This window comes from Mandrillus leucophaeus, unplaced genomic scaffold (assembly GCF_000951045.1).
Source record: "Mandrillus leucophaeus isolate KB7577 unplaced genomic scaffold, Mleu.le_1.0 Scaffold515, whole genome shotgun sequence".
NCBI lineage: Eukaryota > Metazoa > Chordata > Mammalia > Primates > Cercopithecidae > Mandrillus > Mandrillus leucophaeus.
Window position 1 is genome coordinate 1,392,527 of NW_012105531.1, and position 19,364 is coordinate 1,411,890.

Below are 19,364 nucleotides of genomic sequence, written 5' to 3' on the forward strand. Positions count from 1 at the left end.
TTTGCAAATATTTTCTCCCAATTCATGGCATGTGTTTTCATGTTCTTAATGATGCCTTTTTGAAGTGCAGAATTTTTTTATTTTGATGAAATCCAATTTATCAATTTTTTTCATTTATGTATTCTGCTTTTGATATTATAGCTGAGAACTCTTTGCCTAAAACTAAGTTCACAGAGATTTTGTGTTTTCTTTCATAGGTTTAGCTATTATATGTAGGCCTATCATCCATTTTGAGTTAATTTTTGTGTTTCATGTGAGATAAACACCTATGTAATTTTTTTTTTCAAGTTGATACTCAATTGTCCAAGCACTGTTTGTGTAAAAGACTATCCTTTCCCCATTAAATTGTCTTCGCAGCTGTGCTGAGGACCAATTGACCATAAACATGAAGGCTTACTTCTACAGTCTCAATTCTAGATTCTCATTTTATCAGTGAGACTATGTCTGACATTGAGAGATAACAACGTGCTAGCAGCCCTCACTCTCCGCATCTCCTCAGCCTTGGTATCCACTCTGGTGGCGCTTGAGGAGTCCTTCAGCCCACCACTGCATTGTGGGAGCCCCTCTCTGGGCCGGCCAAGGCCGGAGCTGGCTCCCTCCGCTTGAGGGGAGGTGTGCCGGAAGAGGCGCAGGCGGGAAACGGTGCTGTGTGCGGCACTCACAGACCAGCGCGTTTCTGCGGGTGTGGGCACGGGTGCAGGTGCAGGGGCAGGGGTCCCCACACTCGGAGTGGCCAGCCAGCGCCGCCGGCTCAGGGCAGCGAGGGGCTAAGCACCCAGGCCAGCAGCTGCAGAGGTTGCTCTGGGTCCCCCAGCAGTGCCGGCCTGACAGCACTGGTGGGCAGCTCCGCCTGCAGCCCCGGTGAGGAATCCACTGAGTGAGGCCAGCTGGGCTCCTGAGTCTGGTGGGGACTTGGGGAACTTTTATGTCTAGCTAAGGTATCTAAATGCACTGATCAGCACTCTGTGTCTCGCTCAGGGTTTGTAAATACACTAATCAGTACTCTGTGTCTAGCTCAAGGTTTGCAAATACACCAATTGGTACTCTGTATCTAGCTAACCTAGTGGGGACTTGGAGAACTTTTCTGTCTAGCATTCTGTGTCTAGCTCAAGGATTGTAAACACACCAATCAGCACTCTGTGTCTAGCTCAGGGTTTGTAAATACACCAACCAGTACTCTGTGTTTAGCTCAAGGTTTGTAAATACACCAACTGGTACTCTGTATCTAGCTAATCTAGTGGGGAGTTGGAGAACTTTTATGTCTAGCTAGAGGATTGTAAATGCACCAGTCAGCACTCTGTCAAAATGGACCAATCAGCTCTCTGTAAAATAGACCAATCAACTCTCTGTAAAATGGACCAATTAGCAGGATTTGGGTGGGGTCAGATAACGGAATAAAAGCAGGTTGCTCGGGCCAGCAGTGGCAACCCACTGGGGTCCCCTTCCACACTGTAGAAGCTTTGTTCTTTTGCTCTTTGCAATAAATCTTGCTGCTGCTTACTCTTTACCTCCACGTTGCCTTTATGAGCTGTAACACTCACGACGAAGGTCTGCAGTTTCATTCCTGACAGTGAGACCATGAACCCACCACAAGGAAGAAGCTCCAGACACATCTGAGAGTCTGAAGGAACAAACTCCAGACACACCATCTTTAAGAACTGTAACACTCACCGCGAGGGTCCGCGGCTTCATTCTTGAAGTCAGTGAGACCAAGAACCCACCAATTCCGGACACAATATAATGACTATCTTTATAATAATATTATTACATCATCTTGGTTATTATATCTTTGTAGTAGCTTTTGAACTCAGAAAGAGTTCTCCAATTGTTTCTTGTTTTCCAAGATTGTTTTGTCTACTCTTGCTCGCTTGAAATTCTACATAAATTTTAGGATTATTCTGTCAATTTTTGCTAAAAAACCAGCTGGGATTTTGATAGGCATTTCATTGAATCTATGTACCAATTTGAAAGTATTTATCTTAACAATATTGATTTTTTTTTTTGAGACAGTGTCTCCCAGGCTAGAGTGCAGTGGTGTGATCTTGGCTCACCATAACCTCTGCCTCCCAGGCTCAAGCAATCCTCCTGTCTCAGTCTCCCAAGTAGCTGGGACTACAGGCATGCTAACGTTTTTTGTATTTTTTGTAGAGATGGAGTTTTGCCACGTTGCCCAGGTTGGTCTCAAACTGCTGAGCTCAAATGATCTGCCCGCATCAGCTTCCCAAAGTGCTAGGATTACAGGCGTAGGCCATTGCACCCAGCCAACAATATTAAATTTCTAATCTATAAGTACAAGATGTTTTCCCATTTATTTAAGTCTTCTTTAATTTCTCTCAACAATGTTGCATAGTTCTCAGTGTAGGAGTCTTGAATTTCTTTGGTTAGACTTATTTCTAGGTATTTTTTGATGCTATTGTGAAGGCAATTCTTTTCATTAATTTCTTTATTCTTTATTATTATTATTGTTGTTATTATTAATGTTATTATTTTTGAGAAGGAATCTTGCTCTGTTGCCCAAGCTGGAGTGCAGTGGCGCGATCTCGGTTCACTGCAAGCTCTGCCTCCCAGGTTCATGCCATTCTTCTGCCTCAGCCTCCAGAATAGCTGGGACTACAGGCACCCGCCACCATGCCAGGATAATTTTTTATATTTTTTGTTTAGTAGACATGGGGTTTCATCGTCTTAGCCAGAATGTTCTCAATCTCCTGACCTTGTGATCTGCCCACCTCAGCCTCCCAAAGTGCTGGGATTACAGGGGTAAGCCACCGCGCCCGGCCAATTCTTTAATTTGTAAAGATGGGTGTCTCGACTATGTTGCCCAGGCTAGCCTCAAACTCCTTGGCATCCTGAGTTTCTAGGATTACAGGAATACACCACCATGGCCAGGAGCAGTTTTCTTAATTTCATTTTTGCTTATTCATTGCAAGTATATAGAAATACAATTGGTTACTGTATATTGACCTTGTACACTATAACCTTACTGGAGTCAGTTTATTAGCTCTAAGAGCTTTTTTCGTGAATTCCTTAGTGTTCCTATACACCAGATCATATCATCTGCAAAAAGGGACAGTTTTACCTCTTTTCCAATCTGAATACCTTTTATCTTATTTTCTTGCCTAATGACCCTGCCTAGAATTTCTAGTTGAATAGAAGTGATGGGAGCAGACAACCTTGTTTTTTTCCTATACTGAGGGGCAAACATTCAGTATTTCACCACTAAGTATGTGGCAGCTGTGGTCTTTTGCCTAGATGCCTTTATTAGGGTGAGGAAGTTCCCTTATATTCCTGGTTTGTTGAGAGTGTTTGTTATTAACATGTGTTGGATTTTGTCACGTACCTTTTCAGCATCTATTGAGATGATCATGTGGTTTTGTGCTTTATTAATATTGTGAAATAATTTAACTGATTTTCAGATGCAAAACCATCTTTACATAAGAGGAATGAATCTCAGTTGGTCATATTGTATAATACTTTCTGTATGGAGCTGGCTGCTTTTTGCTAGTGTTTTGTTTCAAATGTTTACATCTATGTTCATGATGGATATTTGTCTGTAGTTTTATTTTCTTGCAATGTCTTGTCTGGCTTTGATATTATGATAATATCAGCCTCACAAAACGAGTTGGGAAGTGTTCACTCCTCCTCTATTTTCTGAAAGAGTTTACAAGGAACTGGTATAATTTCATTAAATTTTCAATAGAAAACACCAGTGAAGTCATCTTGGCCCAGGGTTTTCTTTGTGGAAATATTTTAAATTGCTAATTCAATGTATTTACTTACTAATCTATTTCATATTAATATTATCTTTACATGTGGCAAATATAGAAATTTTGCTCTCATATAGCTATATTAACCAATTTGTCCTATTATTGTCATGTATATTGTATCTACCTATATTATAAATCCAGTGTCAGTGTTGTAATTATTCCTTTGTTCAATCTGGTATAAAAGACAATAATAAAAAAGAAAATGTGTATTTATATTTTATATTAATCCAAATATTTTATGTTTTTTGTTATTTTTATTTCTTCCTGTAGATTCATGTTACCATTTCATGTTGTTTCCTTTCACCCTGAAGATTTCTCTTAGTACGTGTCATAAAATAGGTCTGTTACCAATGAATCTGTTAATTAATAACTGTCTTTATTTTGAAAGATACTTTGCTGGATATAAAATTATTGATTTCTTTTTTTGTTCCTTCAGAATTTTGTAAATGCCATATCACTGCCTTCTGGCCTTCACTGCTTTAGATAATAAGTCTGTTGTTGTTATATAGATGCTGTCCTATATGTTTCTTCCTCTCTGGCTTTCAAATGTTTTCTGTGTAGATGTGTTTCAATGTATCTTTTCGTATTATTTATTTATTTATTTATTTTGAGATGGAGTCTCACTCTGTCACTCAGGTTGGAGCGCAGTGGCATGATCTCGACTCACTGCAACCTCCACCTCTCTGGTTCAAGAGATTCTCCTGCCTCAGCCTTCCAACTAGCTTGGATTACAGGCACGTGCCACCATGCCCAGCTAATTTTTGAATTTTTATAAAGATGGGGTTTCACCATGTTGGCCAGGCCAGTCTGGAAGTCCTGACCTTGGGTGTTCTGCCTGCCTCAGCCTCCCAAAGTGCTGGGATTACAGGCGTGAGCCACCATGCCCAGACTATCTTTTGGTGTTTATCCCACTCAAAGTTTACTGAGTTGCTTGGATGCTTAGATTAACGGTTTTCATAAAATTTTAGAAAGCTTTGGCTCTCATTTTCTCAAGTATTTTTTTCTACCTTTCTCTCTCTTCTGTCCTGGAATTTACATTACACATATGTTGGCACATGTGATGTCCCAAATGTCTCTGAGGATCTGTTCATTTCTCTTCCATCTTCTTTGCTCTTCGTTCCTAAAATTATTCACTCTATTGATCTGTATTCAAGTTCACTGATGTTTTTTATTCTGACAATTTGAATCTGGTGTTCAGCTGCTATAGTAACTTTCTCATTTCAGTTATTATACTCTTCAAATTCAGAATTTTCATATTGTTTATTTCAAATAATTTCTGTCTCCTTACTGAGAATCTTTACTTGTTGATACATTTATATCATACTCTCCTTTAAGGCTTTAAACATGTTTTCCTTAAGTTTAGTATACAAATGTGTGTGTATACATATGTATATATGTGTATATATACATATACACAAACATACATATGTGTGTATGTGTGTATATATAGATACAGATATAGATATAAACTGTGCTTTGAAGTCTGTCTACCAAATTCAACATCTTTTTTCCCCCAAGTATGGACCACACTTTCCTGTTTCTCTATATGGCCAATTTGTTGAAAACTAAACAATTATTTTAAATAATATATTGTAATAACTCTGGGTTTCGATTATTTTCTTTCTGAAGTTTGCTACTGTTGCTTTTTGTTTATTTGTTTATTAACTTACCTGTGGTAAATGTATGAAATCTGTTTCTCTTGTGATGAGTGATAACTGATGTTTCTGCATAGTTTATTTTATTCTTGATTTTTAAATTTTAAGCCTAGCTCCAAAAGAGTTACTCTGTGTCTAGACAGTTTTGAGGTCAGCCAGTAATGGATAGAAATAGTACACAAACACCTCAAGCTAATAGGTTTCTTTTCTTTTGTTGGGGGGCGTGGTGGCGGGTAGAGGAGTATGTTCAAAGTCCAGCCTCTCTTTTTCTTTTTTTTTTGAGATGGGTACCACTCTGTTGCCCAGGCTGGAGTGCAGTGGCGTGATCTCGGCTCACTGCAAGCTCCACTTCCCGGGTTCACGCCATTCTCCTGCCTCAGCTTCCCAAGTAGCTGGGACTACAGGCGCCCACCACCATGCCCGGCTGATTTTTTGTATTTTTAGTAGAGACGGGGTTTCACCATGTTAGCCAGGATGGTCTCAATCTCCTGACCTCGTGATCCGCCCGCTTCGGCCTCCCACAGTGCTGGGATTACAGGTGTGAGAGCCCGTGCCTGGTCCAGCCTCTCTTTTTCTATTCTCCTATGAAGATATGTATTATCTCTAGGTTAGGCCAGAACTGTAAAAATAGCTTGGGCCCTCTCTTCAGTCTCCACTGCAAAAGTGCATGAACACTTTCAGCTAGGAATATGTTTGCCCCAATCACGAGCACAACCAGTTTAGTAGATCCATTGGCCCAACACACCTACCCACTGCCACCAAGATCATTACTTCTACTGACAGTGCTGTTGGTTGTACCACCCTCTGCTGCAAATTGAGTGAGCCCTCTTTAGCTCAGGTACAGCAGTTGCCAGTCCTCATGGCCAGCCAGATGCTGGCACAACTTTCATACTGACCAAGCTCATGAATGTGTGCAGACAGTGATAGACGCAGTCTCAGGCAAGCAAGAAATCCACAGACTCCCAGTTCTTCCCCAAACTTCAGCAGTTTTTCAAGAATAAACAATTCTTATAACGCTGTTTGCCTTTGGCCATGTTTGGAAGTACTTATTTGCTTATTTTTGGGTCAATTTTAGATTCATAATTGATTTGGGGGTAAAGGATTTGCCAGTTTCGTCATTCATCCATAGCCAGAGACAAATAACATTGAAATAATTTTTGTCTCCCCCCAAACATATAAAGATGTAGAAATACTTGCCTAGGAGTTCTTATCAAATCTATATTTTAATACTAGGAAATGAGAAACCATCATAGATTTGCTAACAACCTTTGAGACATTTGAGAGTTCTCAGGTAAATAAATAGTAAGTCAAAATCTGAAGAAATTAATATACACAGGGATGACTTCAAAAAAAATATGTGCATTCTGTTATTTTCTCCACAAGCTACCTACCATGAAGACTTACTTGTTCAGTCTGATGATGTTGACTATCTTTCTTGAGAATGTATGTACAAACAGGATCTTTTTTTCTACATAGGAGATAAAAGTGTTCTCATTCTCTTGTATCAGTGGCAATTTCCTCATTGTTAGAAAATTTGCAAGGGTTTTTATAATATTTCAAGAGTAGATGTGCTGATGTGGTTAATTATTTTACAAAGAAAATACTTTTTCATTATTTTCCCCTGTGTAACCAAAAGTAATGTACTCAATCTTTCTAGGCCTCTGTTCCCTCACTGGAAAAACAATGAGCTTAAATAATGGGATCTAGAACTATACAGTCTAGATTTCCAAAGCATATAATGTTATTCCTAGCAACAATGGTTATGTATAAAAGCCCATTATTGCTAGGAAATACACTTAACTTGCTTTTCCAGTTTGGAGGTAGGTTTAAATAAATCAAGCTTTTAATTTAAAACTTATAAATAAATGTGTCTATGATAAACAAGCTGGGTAAGACTAAGAGCATAATCTGTTATTCTAAAGCTGAGTTTCTGAGTAATCTCTTTGGCAGTACATGTTGTTATCCCCTCTGTGAGTAGACATTCACTGTTTGAAGCAACAAGCCCTTTGATACTTAAAAATATTGGATTCTGTTCTATTTTTAAAAGCTACTATATCAGTATTCATCAACTGTTGGACATAGCCATTCATTTATTTTCAAAAAGGCTATTCTATAATCACACTTCCTTTCAGGAAGCCTACCAACTAAGTGAAAGCCTAAATTACTGATAGCAGTTATACAGGGACCTTCCTGTTGGTTAGGAAGCAGGATTAATTAAACTAATGTGCTAAATCTTGGGCTAGTAATTATGCAGAAAAGTGGGAGGAAAGTTTATTATATTTGTTTTTAATGGTTGTGCACCTATAATATGCAGCTGAAAAGAGTAAAACATTCTAGAAAAGCAGATTTCTTATTTCTATTTTATTAAGGCTGACTTAATTATTCTATTATTGTAATAAATATTGTCAATTCTATTAATAGAAATAACTATAATTTTGAAATAGTGATTATATATTATAATAATTAATGAGGAATTAAAATAATTAGCCTTATGATAGTTAACTAATTAGGAGCCAATTAAGCATAGCTTTTCAAAATGTTTCACAAGAAAAATCCTATCTCTATAAAATAAATTCAAATTTTCCACTAAATATTTACATGCTTTTTGAATTATGTTAAGACTAAGAAATGTTTCATAATGGCTAAAATTCTTAGAATATTCATATATATTTTAAAATTGTTTTCACATACAGTTCTGTTATTAGAGCATGAAAATGGTTGTGAAGCAGTATTTTAAAACTGCACAATGATAAGCTGTTCTTAGATTATACCTGATATTGTTGGGGCAAATAAAAGGCCAATTGCATGTAGTGTTGTTGCAGGTTTTGGCTCTAAGGCTATACATAATGGTGCTTCTATCTCTACATATTTTGGTGAGGTTCTGCTATTTAGTGGACATAGTTTAACAACATTTCTCCTCAGATAGGGACATCATGTTTTTCCTTGATTTAGACAGAAAGAAAAAGAGAGTTTCTTATAGGGAAGACTGTTTCACAGTACCTATAATAGCCCAATAGGTTTCTATTAAATTCACACACACACACACACACACACACACACACACACAAACACACACAGACACTCACTTTGGAGGCAGGGGGAGCCCAGACTAAGCAGGAAATCCTTAAAGCCACAAGTACTTAATACCAACTTAATAGGGGTGAAAGTGATCCCCAGTCCAAAGCTTGAGCTATAAATAGAGACTACAGCAACTATTTCATTTATCACAATCTTAATATAAAACAAAGTGAAATCCAGGGTCTTAGTGTGCAGTCATAGCTTAAGAAATATAGTCAGTAATACATTCACTATCTATCTGGAAATTCTAAAATCCAAGACATAATAAAAGTAAATCTTGCTATGGAAAAATATAAAATGTAGTGTAGGGTGATATTGACTGTGATACTCACGTTTCAGAATACTTTGGGGATTTCCTTTTAGCCAAGAAAATGAGTATTTTAGAGGTTTTTCATGCTATATCGTACAGGACATATGAGCATGATGTGGTTTATTAGACTGATCTACATTATCATTAGTGATTTCCTCAATAATCCTAGGGGCAGTGGGAAAAATATGAAACTTTAAAGGAAAAAAAAAGCAATAAAATTGATTGTGTATTCATAAAAATGTAACTTAATTTCCTTCAAATTGTATTACCCCTACTCTACTTCTGTATATATGCATAAAAGTAAGCAGACCTTTCCCTAGAGTGAATATGGTAAATATGAATTTACCATTTCATATTTGTGAATGAATTATCATGCCATCTTTGTGAATTTTCCTACATTTGATTATTAAAGAACAATTTCATTTAAGCGGGACAGTAAGGTAAAACAAGTATAACTACCAAATGAAAAGAAATTTCATTTCCATGTACAAAAGTATGATTGTATGTCTATTGTGTAATCTAATTCAAATTTACCGTACTCAGATTCGGATTATCATATTCATCTTCATATCACTAAATGATCCTGATCTCACTAAGCCTCTATTTTATCATCAAGAAATTGGGTAATATGTGAACTCAAGAGGAAATTTGGGCATTTTAATAATGATAAAAATCCATTTACTGTAACAAAATAACCACCAAATTATATATTCAGCTACTTAAAGACAGCTTTCTGAAAGTCTGAATAAATGTATTAATCCTCATCAGATTCTCTTTCTTGTTTTTATTGTAGGAAAAGCATACAGGAAACTGCAATATCTAAAATAAATTCACAAATTTATTTGTATTCAAAGAGCAAATAATTTATCATCAAGATGGTAGAATAAGATAAGGAAGAAATTCTCACTGTTCTGCCTCAAAAACAGTAATACTACATAGAGTACCAAAAAGAGAAAGCTGTGTTCAACAGAATTATCTCCCATGGACTAAAAACATATTTTGTCTCTGTAGAAGAATTAATTGTGGAAACTGGTAAATTATAGGGTGGCCCATTTTGTTGTTTAACATCTATAATTTTCTTTCTCAGATCTATGAAATCTAGTTCTTAGTTCAGCAACAAGCATTTGAGATCTGAGATTTATTTTTCTATTTTAGTAAGCATCTGTTTCCTAAATATTTCTTTTTGAAGCAGAAGAAAAAGGTAAAGTTCTATTAAAAATGCTATTAATTCTTGACATCAAAAACTTACCAAAAGCAAGTTAAATGCAAAAAAAAAGAAAAAAGGAAACAGAGACCTATAGATCATAGGTGTAGTGAACTAGACGTGGGCTAAAGAAATAAAGACAACATAGAAAAATATTGTAAAATATAGAAAAATATAGAAAAAATATAGAAAAATATAGAAAAAACAGAAATACAGAAAATATAGAAAAAAAATAAACTAAACATTTCTAAAGAGAAGGGAGAATTTTGCCAAATTGAAAATAGTACAATTATAGCTTAAAGTTTTACTTAAAATAGTCTGAATACATAAAAGTCCTCTTTCTCATGTAGTCATATTTAACCATGTATTTTCTCATCAATAATCTTCAGCTACTTCAAATGTTGGTAAGATACTCTGACTAACAAATAAGACCAAAGGTCATTGTATTTAATAAAAAATCTGAAAGTTTAAACTGGAAAGAGTTCAAATTATCTTTGTGAGTTTTTCTATATTTGATTCTTAAATAATAATTTCATTTTAAATGGGACACTAGGGTAAAACAAGCACAGCTGCCAAATGAAAAGAAATTTCATTCCCACGTGCAAACGTATGATTGTGTGTGTATTGTGTAATCCAAATCTGATTAGAATCAGATGATTCAACCAATTTAATCAATGTTAATAAGTTTCTGTGACTGCAATTAGATACTTTCCTGTGTCTTTGTCTATTTATTCTACCTTTTCTCCTGTCATTCAGGGGAGTGTCTACGCTCCTGGCTAAACTAATCTACTACTTGTCCCTTGGATCCCATCCACCTATAATTTCAGAGACAGATTTCCAGTAGTTTCTCCTCTGTCTACTGCCTTGATGGTTTTACCTGCTCTCTTTAGTTACTCTTATCAGTATACAAACATTTTCTTTCTTTTATTTAAAAACAACAAACAAAAATACTTTTCTTTATCCTACTTCCCCCTCCAGCTGCTGCCCCATGTCTTTCCCATTTTTTACAGTGAAATTTGTTGAAAGTGTTGCCTGTCTCATCTGCAGTTCTCTCCTCCCATTCCCTTTGAAACTCCTGTTCTCTTCTATCTCCTTCCTTCACCAACCAAGTGAATATGTTCTATTAAGATCCTTAATAACATCTGTATTGCTAAATCCATCAATCAGCAGGATACCACATTTATATTTTTGCCTCTTACCTCCTGGATGCTCCCTCTCAGTCTTACTTGCTCAGTCAAAACCCCTTCTTCAGCAAAACCTGCTGCCTCTAAGCATACCTAGAATCTGCTCCTTGCTCATCTCCATCACTCTAGTCTAAGCCAGTCTCATCTTTCAGCCAACTGTTGTACTAGCTTCCCATCTGTTATATCTTCTTCTGCACTTGTCATCCTATAGTCTATTCTTAATACAACACACGGACTAATCCTGTTGAAATTTGAGTCAGATTATGTCACTTGACTGTTTAAAATCCTTCAGTAGTTTCCAAGTTAATTCAAAGTAACAAGAGAAGTTCTAATGGTAGCCTACCTCACCCTACACATGATGAGGTCCTATCATCTCTCTCATCTCATTTCCTAATTCTCCCAGTCTTCATCTTTCTACTTTATCCAGATTACACTCTGTACTATTGCTTAAACGCATCGGGAACTTTGTACTTACTGTTTTTTTGTTTTTGTTTTCTGTTTGGCATGCTCTTCCCCAAGATAGCCAAGTCACTTTCACCTTCTCACTGAGGCCTTTTCTGATAGCCTGGCTAAAATCACAACGCTCATCCTTATTCTCACCCTGACCTTTCTATTGGCCTTCTCTGGTTTATTTTTCTCTTTAGCACTTATCGACCTAACATATTTTACATTTATTCATCTTATATATTTTCCTGATTACAATTTAAACTCCACAACGGCACAGATTTTTGTGTTTTGTTGTCTAATGCATAGCAAAGTTTCTGGTACATAATAGGACCTCAAAAATATTTTCTAAATAAATAAATCAAACATTTATTTTTATAGTATTGGCTTTAGGTCAAAATTAAGCATAAAATGAGTTCAGAGGCTCCTGTTTCCACTGCCACTAAGAAATCTATAAAATATTTAAAAAAAAACTCATGGGTTTAAACGCTTGCTGGAAACTTGATCCAAAGGACTAAGTCATAGGTACTTCAAACTAAACTGCCATTTTTCCCCTTCTCTTTTCCTCTACTACATTTCACTTGTTGTAATCCTTTTTTCTGAAGAGTGAAAGAAGGCCTCAGCTTCCGTATAATTTAGAGCATTCTTGATTACTTTGTTCCAGTGGCCTATCGATGGCTTTAGCTAAATAAAATCTCAAATCTTAAAGGCAACCAGCTTTAAGCTGAAGATATTTAGCATAAAGGTGTATCTTCCTCATTACTTATGCTTTTCCTGGTTATATTTAACCAGGAATAGTATACCTTGGAGTATATGTGTATGAATGCTTGCTCACATTGCTGTGCTAACGAGTTGCTGCATTTTACAAATAATATTAAGTTTTAACATTAAAAATTTGAGTTTTTAAAATAAAAATGCTAAAGAATTTTCATAGAATAAGGTTTTTCACAACATTTTTCCATTATGGTTTCTTGTCATTAGAGTAAGAAGCCCAAGTGAGATATTCAACAAAGGAGATAAATTTATATATCTCTTACCTGAAGCCGACCCAGAGGGATCAGGTTGGTTTTCACTTTCCTCATCAGTACTCTCATCATAGACTGGATCTCGGTCAGCAGTCATTTCAGAACAGATTGTAGTTTCCCTAGAAACAGAGACAGGTAGAATTATAAATCATTGGCTCACCCCCTGCTAGGCAGCAAATTTACCAGTAAGTAATTATAGAAAATATTTCTGGAAAAAGATTCTAATTAGACAAACATATTGAAAATTTATATGACTTACATGAAAGCATCTTAAAACCTATATATTAACTCTTTTAAGAACAAGTTTCTCTTTTACCCAATTTTAATCTGAATTTAGTACTCATTATAATTAATATTAAATCAGTTTCTTATCAGGTACTATTCTTCTATCAAAATACTTTTTTCTACCAAATTATCTCCGTGAGTCACAGGGTATTTAACATTTTACTAATCTCAGAGCAGTTCCTTATTTCATTTGATCTCTGCAAAGCCCTAAGATGGGTATCTTTACCTTTATTATGAAAAAAAAGTGATGTGTCCAAAGCTATACACTAATAGGTATGACTGCAAGACCAGTACCTGTACTAGGACTAGCTGATATCAAATTTTTTTATACTATGTCACTAGTAATTCTGCACTTTTACGACCCTAACGTGTATTTGTTAATGTGTAAAAAAGTTATAATCGTTGAAACCCATATCAGCCATTTGTCACTTACGATTCTTCCATAAAAATCAAGTACATGTCTACTCTCAGAGAAAACGTTAAAGAAGAATAAGATTGGTAATCACACTGTAATCAGGTAAAATAAATGCTCCCTGGAATTTAATATTAACAACTTGATTCAAAAGTTAACTATTGCCTAGACATCAAGATTACAAATATGCATCCAACTTTGTAGTTCTGCAGATGAAAGGGTTTTTAAATTAATATTTCTTACTAATGTCTAAGAATTAAATAATACTTTAATAAGCCTCATGTCAATTTTTTAATTTCAGTGTAGGTGAGACAGTTGAGCAGACATGGAGTGAGCATGCTGAGAACTCTCTAGCCCATGGCACCCATCTAACAGCCTGAGCATCCACATCCAGTCTACCAAATTATCTCATATGACCAAAAAGTTGGCACCTAATGTTCATTAACTTTGGGAAGAAATTCCACTTAAATTTATACATCTGTCATCCAAAAACTAGATAGCCAAAATACCCTTCTTGTTTGATGTCCTTTTCTTGTTCTTGAGCTGTATTTAATAATTTATTATGCAAACTTCTGATTTTTGTTTTCTTCTCATTCAACACCAGAATAAACCGCTTATAAAGATCAGTCTCCAAAGCTTCCTTAGCGTTCACACATTTTTCAAATCTGAAAAAGTAAGTAAACAAATTAGTCATGCAGTTCTGCTTACCATTAACATAATTCAATCTAATAATCAAGAAGATTTCAATAAAATTTTTCAAAGAAAATACAATTAAAGATTATTTTCACATATGCTTTCACTGACTTAAAAGTTTTACAAAGATGGTTAAATACACAATTAGAAATTATTGGTTATTCATGTAATTCATGTACTGAGATAAGGATCAAAATTGAAAATTGATACAAATAAGCCTTTAGAAAATCAAAATGCCTAAAGATAATAATTTATTGATATCTATGGTTTATTTACAAAAGAATGTTTTTATGGGATAAATTTCAAACAAGAGTAAATGTAGCCTGTGTTTCCTCAGTACTATGTTAATATTACTATAAAAGCAACTACAATCTTGTTTTGTGATAAGGCAATACAGCTAATTTGTCTGACTGCTCTACTAGACAATGAACTGCTCTACAACAAGAACACGACTTATCCAGTTATATTCTTATAAGCGAGCACCACACACACACACATACAAATACATATAGAAACATAATACACATATACAATGAAAGTATTCTACTTGATATATCCAAGGAGAGATTAATAAAACAGCAAATGTAAAACACTACGTATCTTCAAATTTAGATACCTGAGACAAAACATAAAATTCTCTATTGTTTATAATTCGTCCTACACTGCTCAATGAGCTAACAGGGGATTGTATTTATTTTAAGCTCCCAAGAGAGATATAAAGTAAAGAAAGCAAAATAGCTGAGCTTGTATATACTTAAAATGTGCACACGCATACATGATGAATACATTCTTATTTTAGAGATTCAAATACAAATTATTTTATGTATTCTTTTCAATGTCGTTTTATACTGCTTATTTACATTGTTGTTGTTCGATATACAAGTATCCTAGTATTTTTATGCTGTACATAAACACACACACACATATATACCAGTAGTAACATATATGTGTGTACATATACAGACACACACATATATATTTCAGTGAAATTAGAAACACAAATGTCCAAATTAGATACCTTTTATATACACGCCCTTAAACTTTCAACAATCTACCTATCTAGAGATGCAAAGAATTCAAACCTCTCATAGGATAAAAAGGAAAATATGGCAATATATTCTCTGGGACCAATTTCAGCAAATTCTTATAGCATAGTCTTTGCCAAGGATGTGAACTCCAGGAAAGCAGAGAGCATGTGTGTTTTACTGGCCACAGTATCCTCAGTGCCCAGCATAGTGTTTAGCATTCTACAGATGTTTGGTAGGTTCTTATTAGACAAACGAATGAAGTGAGTAAATTAATATGGACATCTTTTTGGTTTATTTGTTTTCCCAGGTTTACTGCTGATTTATTACAAGGCCTCAACAGTGCTTTATTTTTTCTTTTCAACATCCTGTTCTGCAGCTTCCTTGGTCCTTTTTGCCCAGAGGCCAAAGAGCCAAGCATTGATATGGCAGGTTTTTGTTTTGTTTTGTGTTTTGTTTTGAGACAGAGTTTCACTCTTGTTGCCCAGGCTGGAGTGCAGTGGCACGATCTCGGCTCACTGCAACCTCCGCCTTCTGGTTTTAAGCAATTCGCCTGCCTCAGCCTCCTGAGTAGCTGGGATGACAGGCGCCCGCCACCATGCCCGGCAAATTTTTGTATTTTTAGTAGAGACAGGGTTTCACCATGTTGGTCAGACTGGTCTCGAACTCCTGAACTTGTGATTCGCCCGCCTCAGCCTCCCAAAGTTCTGGGATTACAGGCATGAGCCACTGCGCCCAGTCTGATGTGGCAGTCTTGAAGTTCTCTTCCTCTTGGTGATGACTCTGGCTTTCTCCTTCTTATAGGTATTCCATATGAACATTACTGGTCCTGTCAGTGTGATGGCCAATTTGAGTTCTTCAGTGTAGCCGTCTCCCTTCTTGAAGGCCGAGGTTCCTAGAGAAGGAGGATAAGCTTCCAGCAGTACTCCTAAAGCTGTTATACATTGGCCTGCAAGGACTCAATGGACTTGTTTCACCTTCTTGGATCAATAGAGAAATCAATGGTCCAGGCCATCTTCTTGTGGATGCTGGCCACCCTTAATTCTTCCAAGCTGAAGCCCCTGCCAGCTTGTACTTGGTGTGAAACCTGATGTGGGACATTTTACTAGGGGCCAATGGGTCCAGATACAAGGCACCGGGCAATGCAGTGGGCTTTGACTTCTCTGGTCTCATGTCTGTGGCTCTTCCTTGCAGGCTGGGTGAACCATGTCGCTATGGGCCACTGCCAGTTCTTATAAAAGTGGAGCTTCAGGATTATGCCATTCCTGCTGGGCACCATGTCTGACTATAGCCCTCCAGCAAAGGAGAAGAGCCAAGAAGAATGGCTAATATTGACATCTTATAAGGAAACAGAAAAACAGTGATTCTGAATATTGCATTTTTTTCACTGATTTAATAGCTATTCACCATTGTAAAAGTAATATTTTTCATCTTCAGCTTTTTAAAAAACTGCGTCAAATAGTATCAATCTAGCAGTATTCCCTTCATTCAGCAAAGTTCTCTGAGACAGAAGTATATGAAAAGATGTTAGAAAAAAATTGAATATTGAAAAGGAGCTAGCAATATTGAGAGTTTATTTTAAGCAAAGATATGTCACTACATTTATATTTCAGATTCAGTGTTATGTAAGCACGATATTCTCATCTTCCTATAATATTTTCAAAAAAAAATAAAAAACTTTAAAACATATGTATTACTGAAATACCTGAGTATATAATAACATACTTCAAACATATGCAAAGTAAAAACCAACATGTGAAAACATAAACAAATTTATTACAATTTCTTATATTAAATTTTAGGAATGGTAGCCAATTAGTAATTTATCTGGCTTAAGTCCATATTTAATTTCCATATAAGTCACTTCGATAATTCTTTATTGAAAGATTGTGTACGTTATTAACAATTAACAAGCTAATTCCCAAACCTTTATTAAAATTAACATTTGGTGTGACACATTCAAAGTGAAAATAAATATAAAAATGAAATATCATATAATATTCCTAAAGAATATTGTTCATCTTAAGTAACCAGTATCAGAACTATGCTGTCAAAGGAAACATTTCTGTGACAGGGAAACAAAGTAAATAGAATGAATGTTATCATATGAGTTAACCTTGCTTGGTTTCAGCAAAGTTTTAGGATTTTTTTGCAACCAAACTTCTGATGATCAAACTGGACAACACTTCCTAGAAAAGTGGGGGAGTAGGAGCTAACTGGAGAAAAAGTATTTGTGTGAACAGTTGCATGACATGAATTTACTCTTAATTCTTAATTTTTCAAGACTCAGAGAATGCTATCCTTTTATCCATTAATCAGTAACTAAGAGGTATGTAGTATCATTCCCATCTAATTTTTAATGCCAATCCTCTCCTAGAGCATTATGATGTTACTATGCCTTCCATTACATGCTTCCTGTCAAGCTTATCCCTCAAGAATTAGACAGGAATTATTAGGTGAGAACATTTAGTGGAGAAGAGACATGGGATTCACTGCTAAGTCTGGTGACACTAACAAAAAGCCCATGCACAACTAGATCAGACCACACTAGTTCAAGGATCACATCCAGGCAAATCTCAAATTGGAACAAAATCATAAATAACACCAAACAAGAAAGGTCTAATGATAATTCATCCTTTCTACAATAACTAGGAAAATAGAACAATAATGCTAAATTTAATTAGTAACCTAGCACTGAGGTACCTAAAACCTCGGACAGAAAAAAAAAAATAAATAGTAATTTTTTAAAAAAATTAAAAGGACAAAAAAAATACACAAAAATACTGAATATTCAAAATAAAATATCTCTGGGTGGGAAAACAATATAAGAATAACATTTCAAAACAATAACAAACTAGGAGGAAAAACACAACAATTTCATGCAGAAATAACACCAAAAATGAAACAATAGATTAAATGATAGCTCAAAATAAAATAATAGGTACATAAACGTGAAATATGGTACTTAGACACAGTGCAGTAACCCTTAAATTAATAATCAGTTCTGGCCAAAATTGTATCTGGCCCAGGTCAGGGTTGTACGGCAATAGAAAGTCTGAGGAGAATTGGGAGGACAAAGAAAGCTAAAAAGAACTGGAAAAGCAAGCAGTGGTAAAGAGATTTAATATGCCTTTACGGAAGAAGATGGTGAACAGCTGTTTCTCATCCTTTCTGACAAGAGAACAAGAGGAAATGGCCTTCAACTATACCGTGAAGGATTCAGATTACCCATAGATGGAAGAAAGAATTTTCTGACTGTGACAGTTCTTAAACATTGTAACGGGCTACCAAGGGGAGATGAAGATATCTCTCTAGGTCTTTAAAAATCAGACTGAATTCATCTGGATATAATGTGATTCTATCTTGAAGGCAGAGAGATGAAGTAGAAGAGCTTTCAAGGTCTTTTATTCTGATGATTCTGTGAGTGTCAACCCAATTCACTGAAAACTGCCTCCAATTATGGGTTTAATAACTATAACTCAGAATAAAGGCAGATAATTTCTAAGCAGAGTTCTGAGTGCAAACAAAACATCTATTCAGTAACATGGAACTTGAGAGTCGTTATTAGTAATTAAGTAGAAAACCCACTAAATAAATATAGCCAGTAACCTAAGGATTTATATACACATCTTAAATGTTTCCTCCTTTATCTCAACTATACAAAATTAATGCAGCGATGCCACTTGTTCAAAATGGAGCCAAGAACACAATTATTAAGTGATAATTTAAAATAACAGCAAATATATATGTTAAAATTCTATGCATTAAAGCTCACACTTTTTACTTATGCTGTAATTTCTCATTCCTCACTCAAGCCTTGTTTATTCTCCACCATCATCCCAAATGAAAATAGCTTTATAGTTGTTTCTGATTATAATGGTGATACATATTTAAATACTAAAACATATACAAAAAATACTCCCCAAAATTAAAGGAAAATGTAGTCTACAATTCCAGATGTACACTATTAACATTTAATTTTCTTCTTCCAGATACTCTCTATTTAAATATATTTTTGCAAACAATGGGATATTGTTTATATTTGTGGTGATGCACGTCTTACCTTAATATATGATCAACATTTTCCACATTAATAAACACGTGTACACAACTATTTTATGCTCATATAATATCTTATTGTGTAGTAAATGTATCTCAGACCCATCTACCTTCGCTTCTACGGGAATTCCCATCCCTTACATTGTGTCCTTCCCCACTATTTTAACACCACCCTCCCATCCCTTCATATGTAGTATAGAAGAAATGCTTGGATCATGGACACTGA

At 35.5% G+C, this 19,364-nt stretch overlaps 1 protein-coding gene across 3 annotated transcripts in view; it reads right to left on the bottom strand.

The window, feature by feature from the left end:
- Positions 1–19,364, bottom strand: part of XRCC4 (X-ray repair complementing defective repair in Chinese hamster cells 4) — a 301,541-nt gene that overhangs the window by 160,507 nt on the left and 121,670 nt on the right. For all 3 annotated transcript variants that reach the window (XM_011996465.1, XM_011996464.1, XM_011996467.1), the window contains exons 5-6: positions 13,871–14,026; positions 12,677–12,783 (exon numbers count right to left, since the gene is read on the bottom strand). In XM_011996465.1, coding sequence (XP_011851855.1) covers positions 12,677–12,783; positions 13,871–14,026 — 263 coding nt within the window. The remainder of the gene's footprint in view (positions 1–12,676; positions 12,784–13,870; positions 14,027–19,364) is intronic.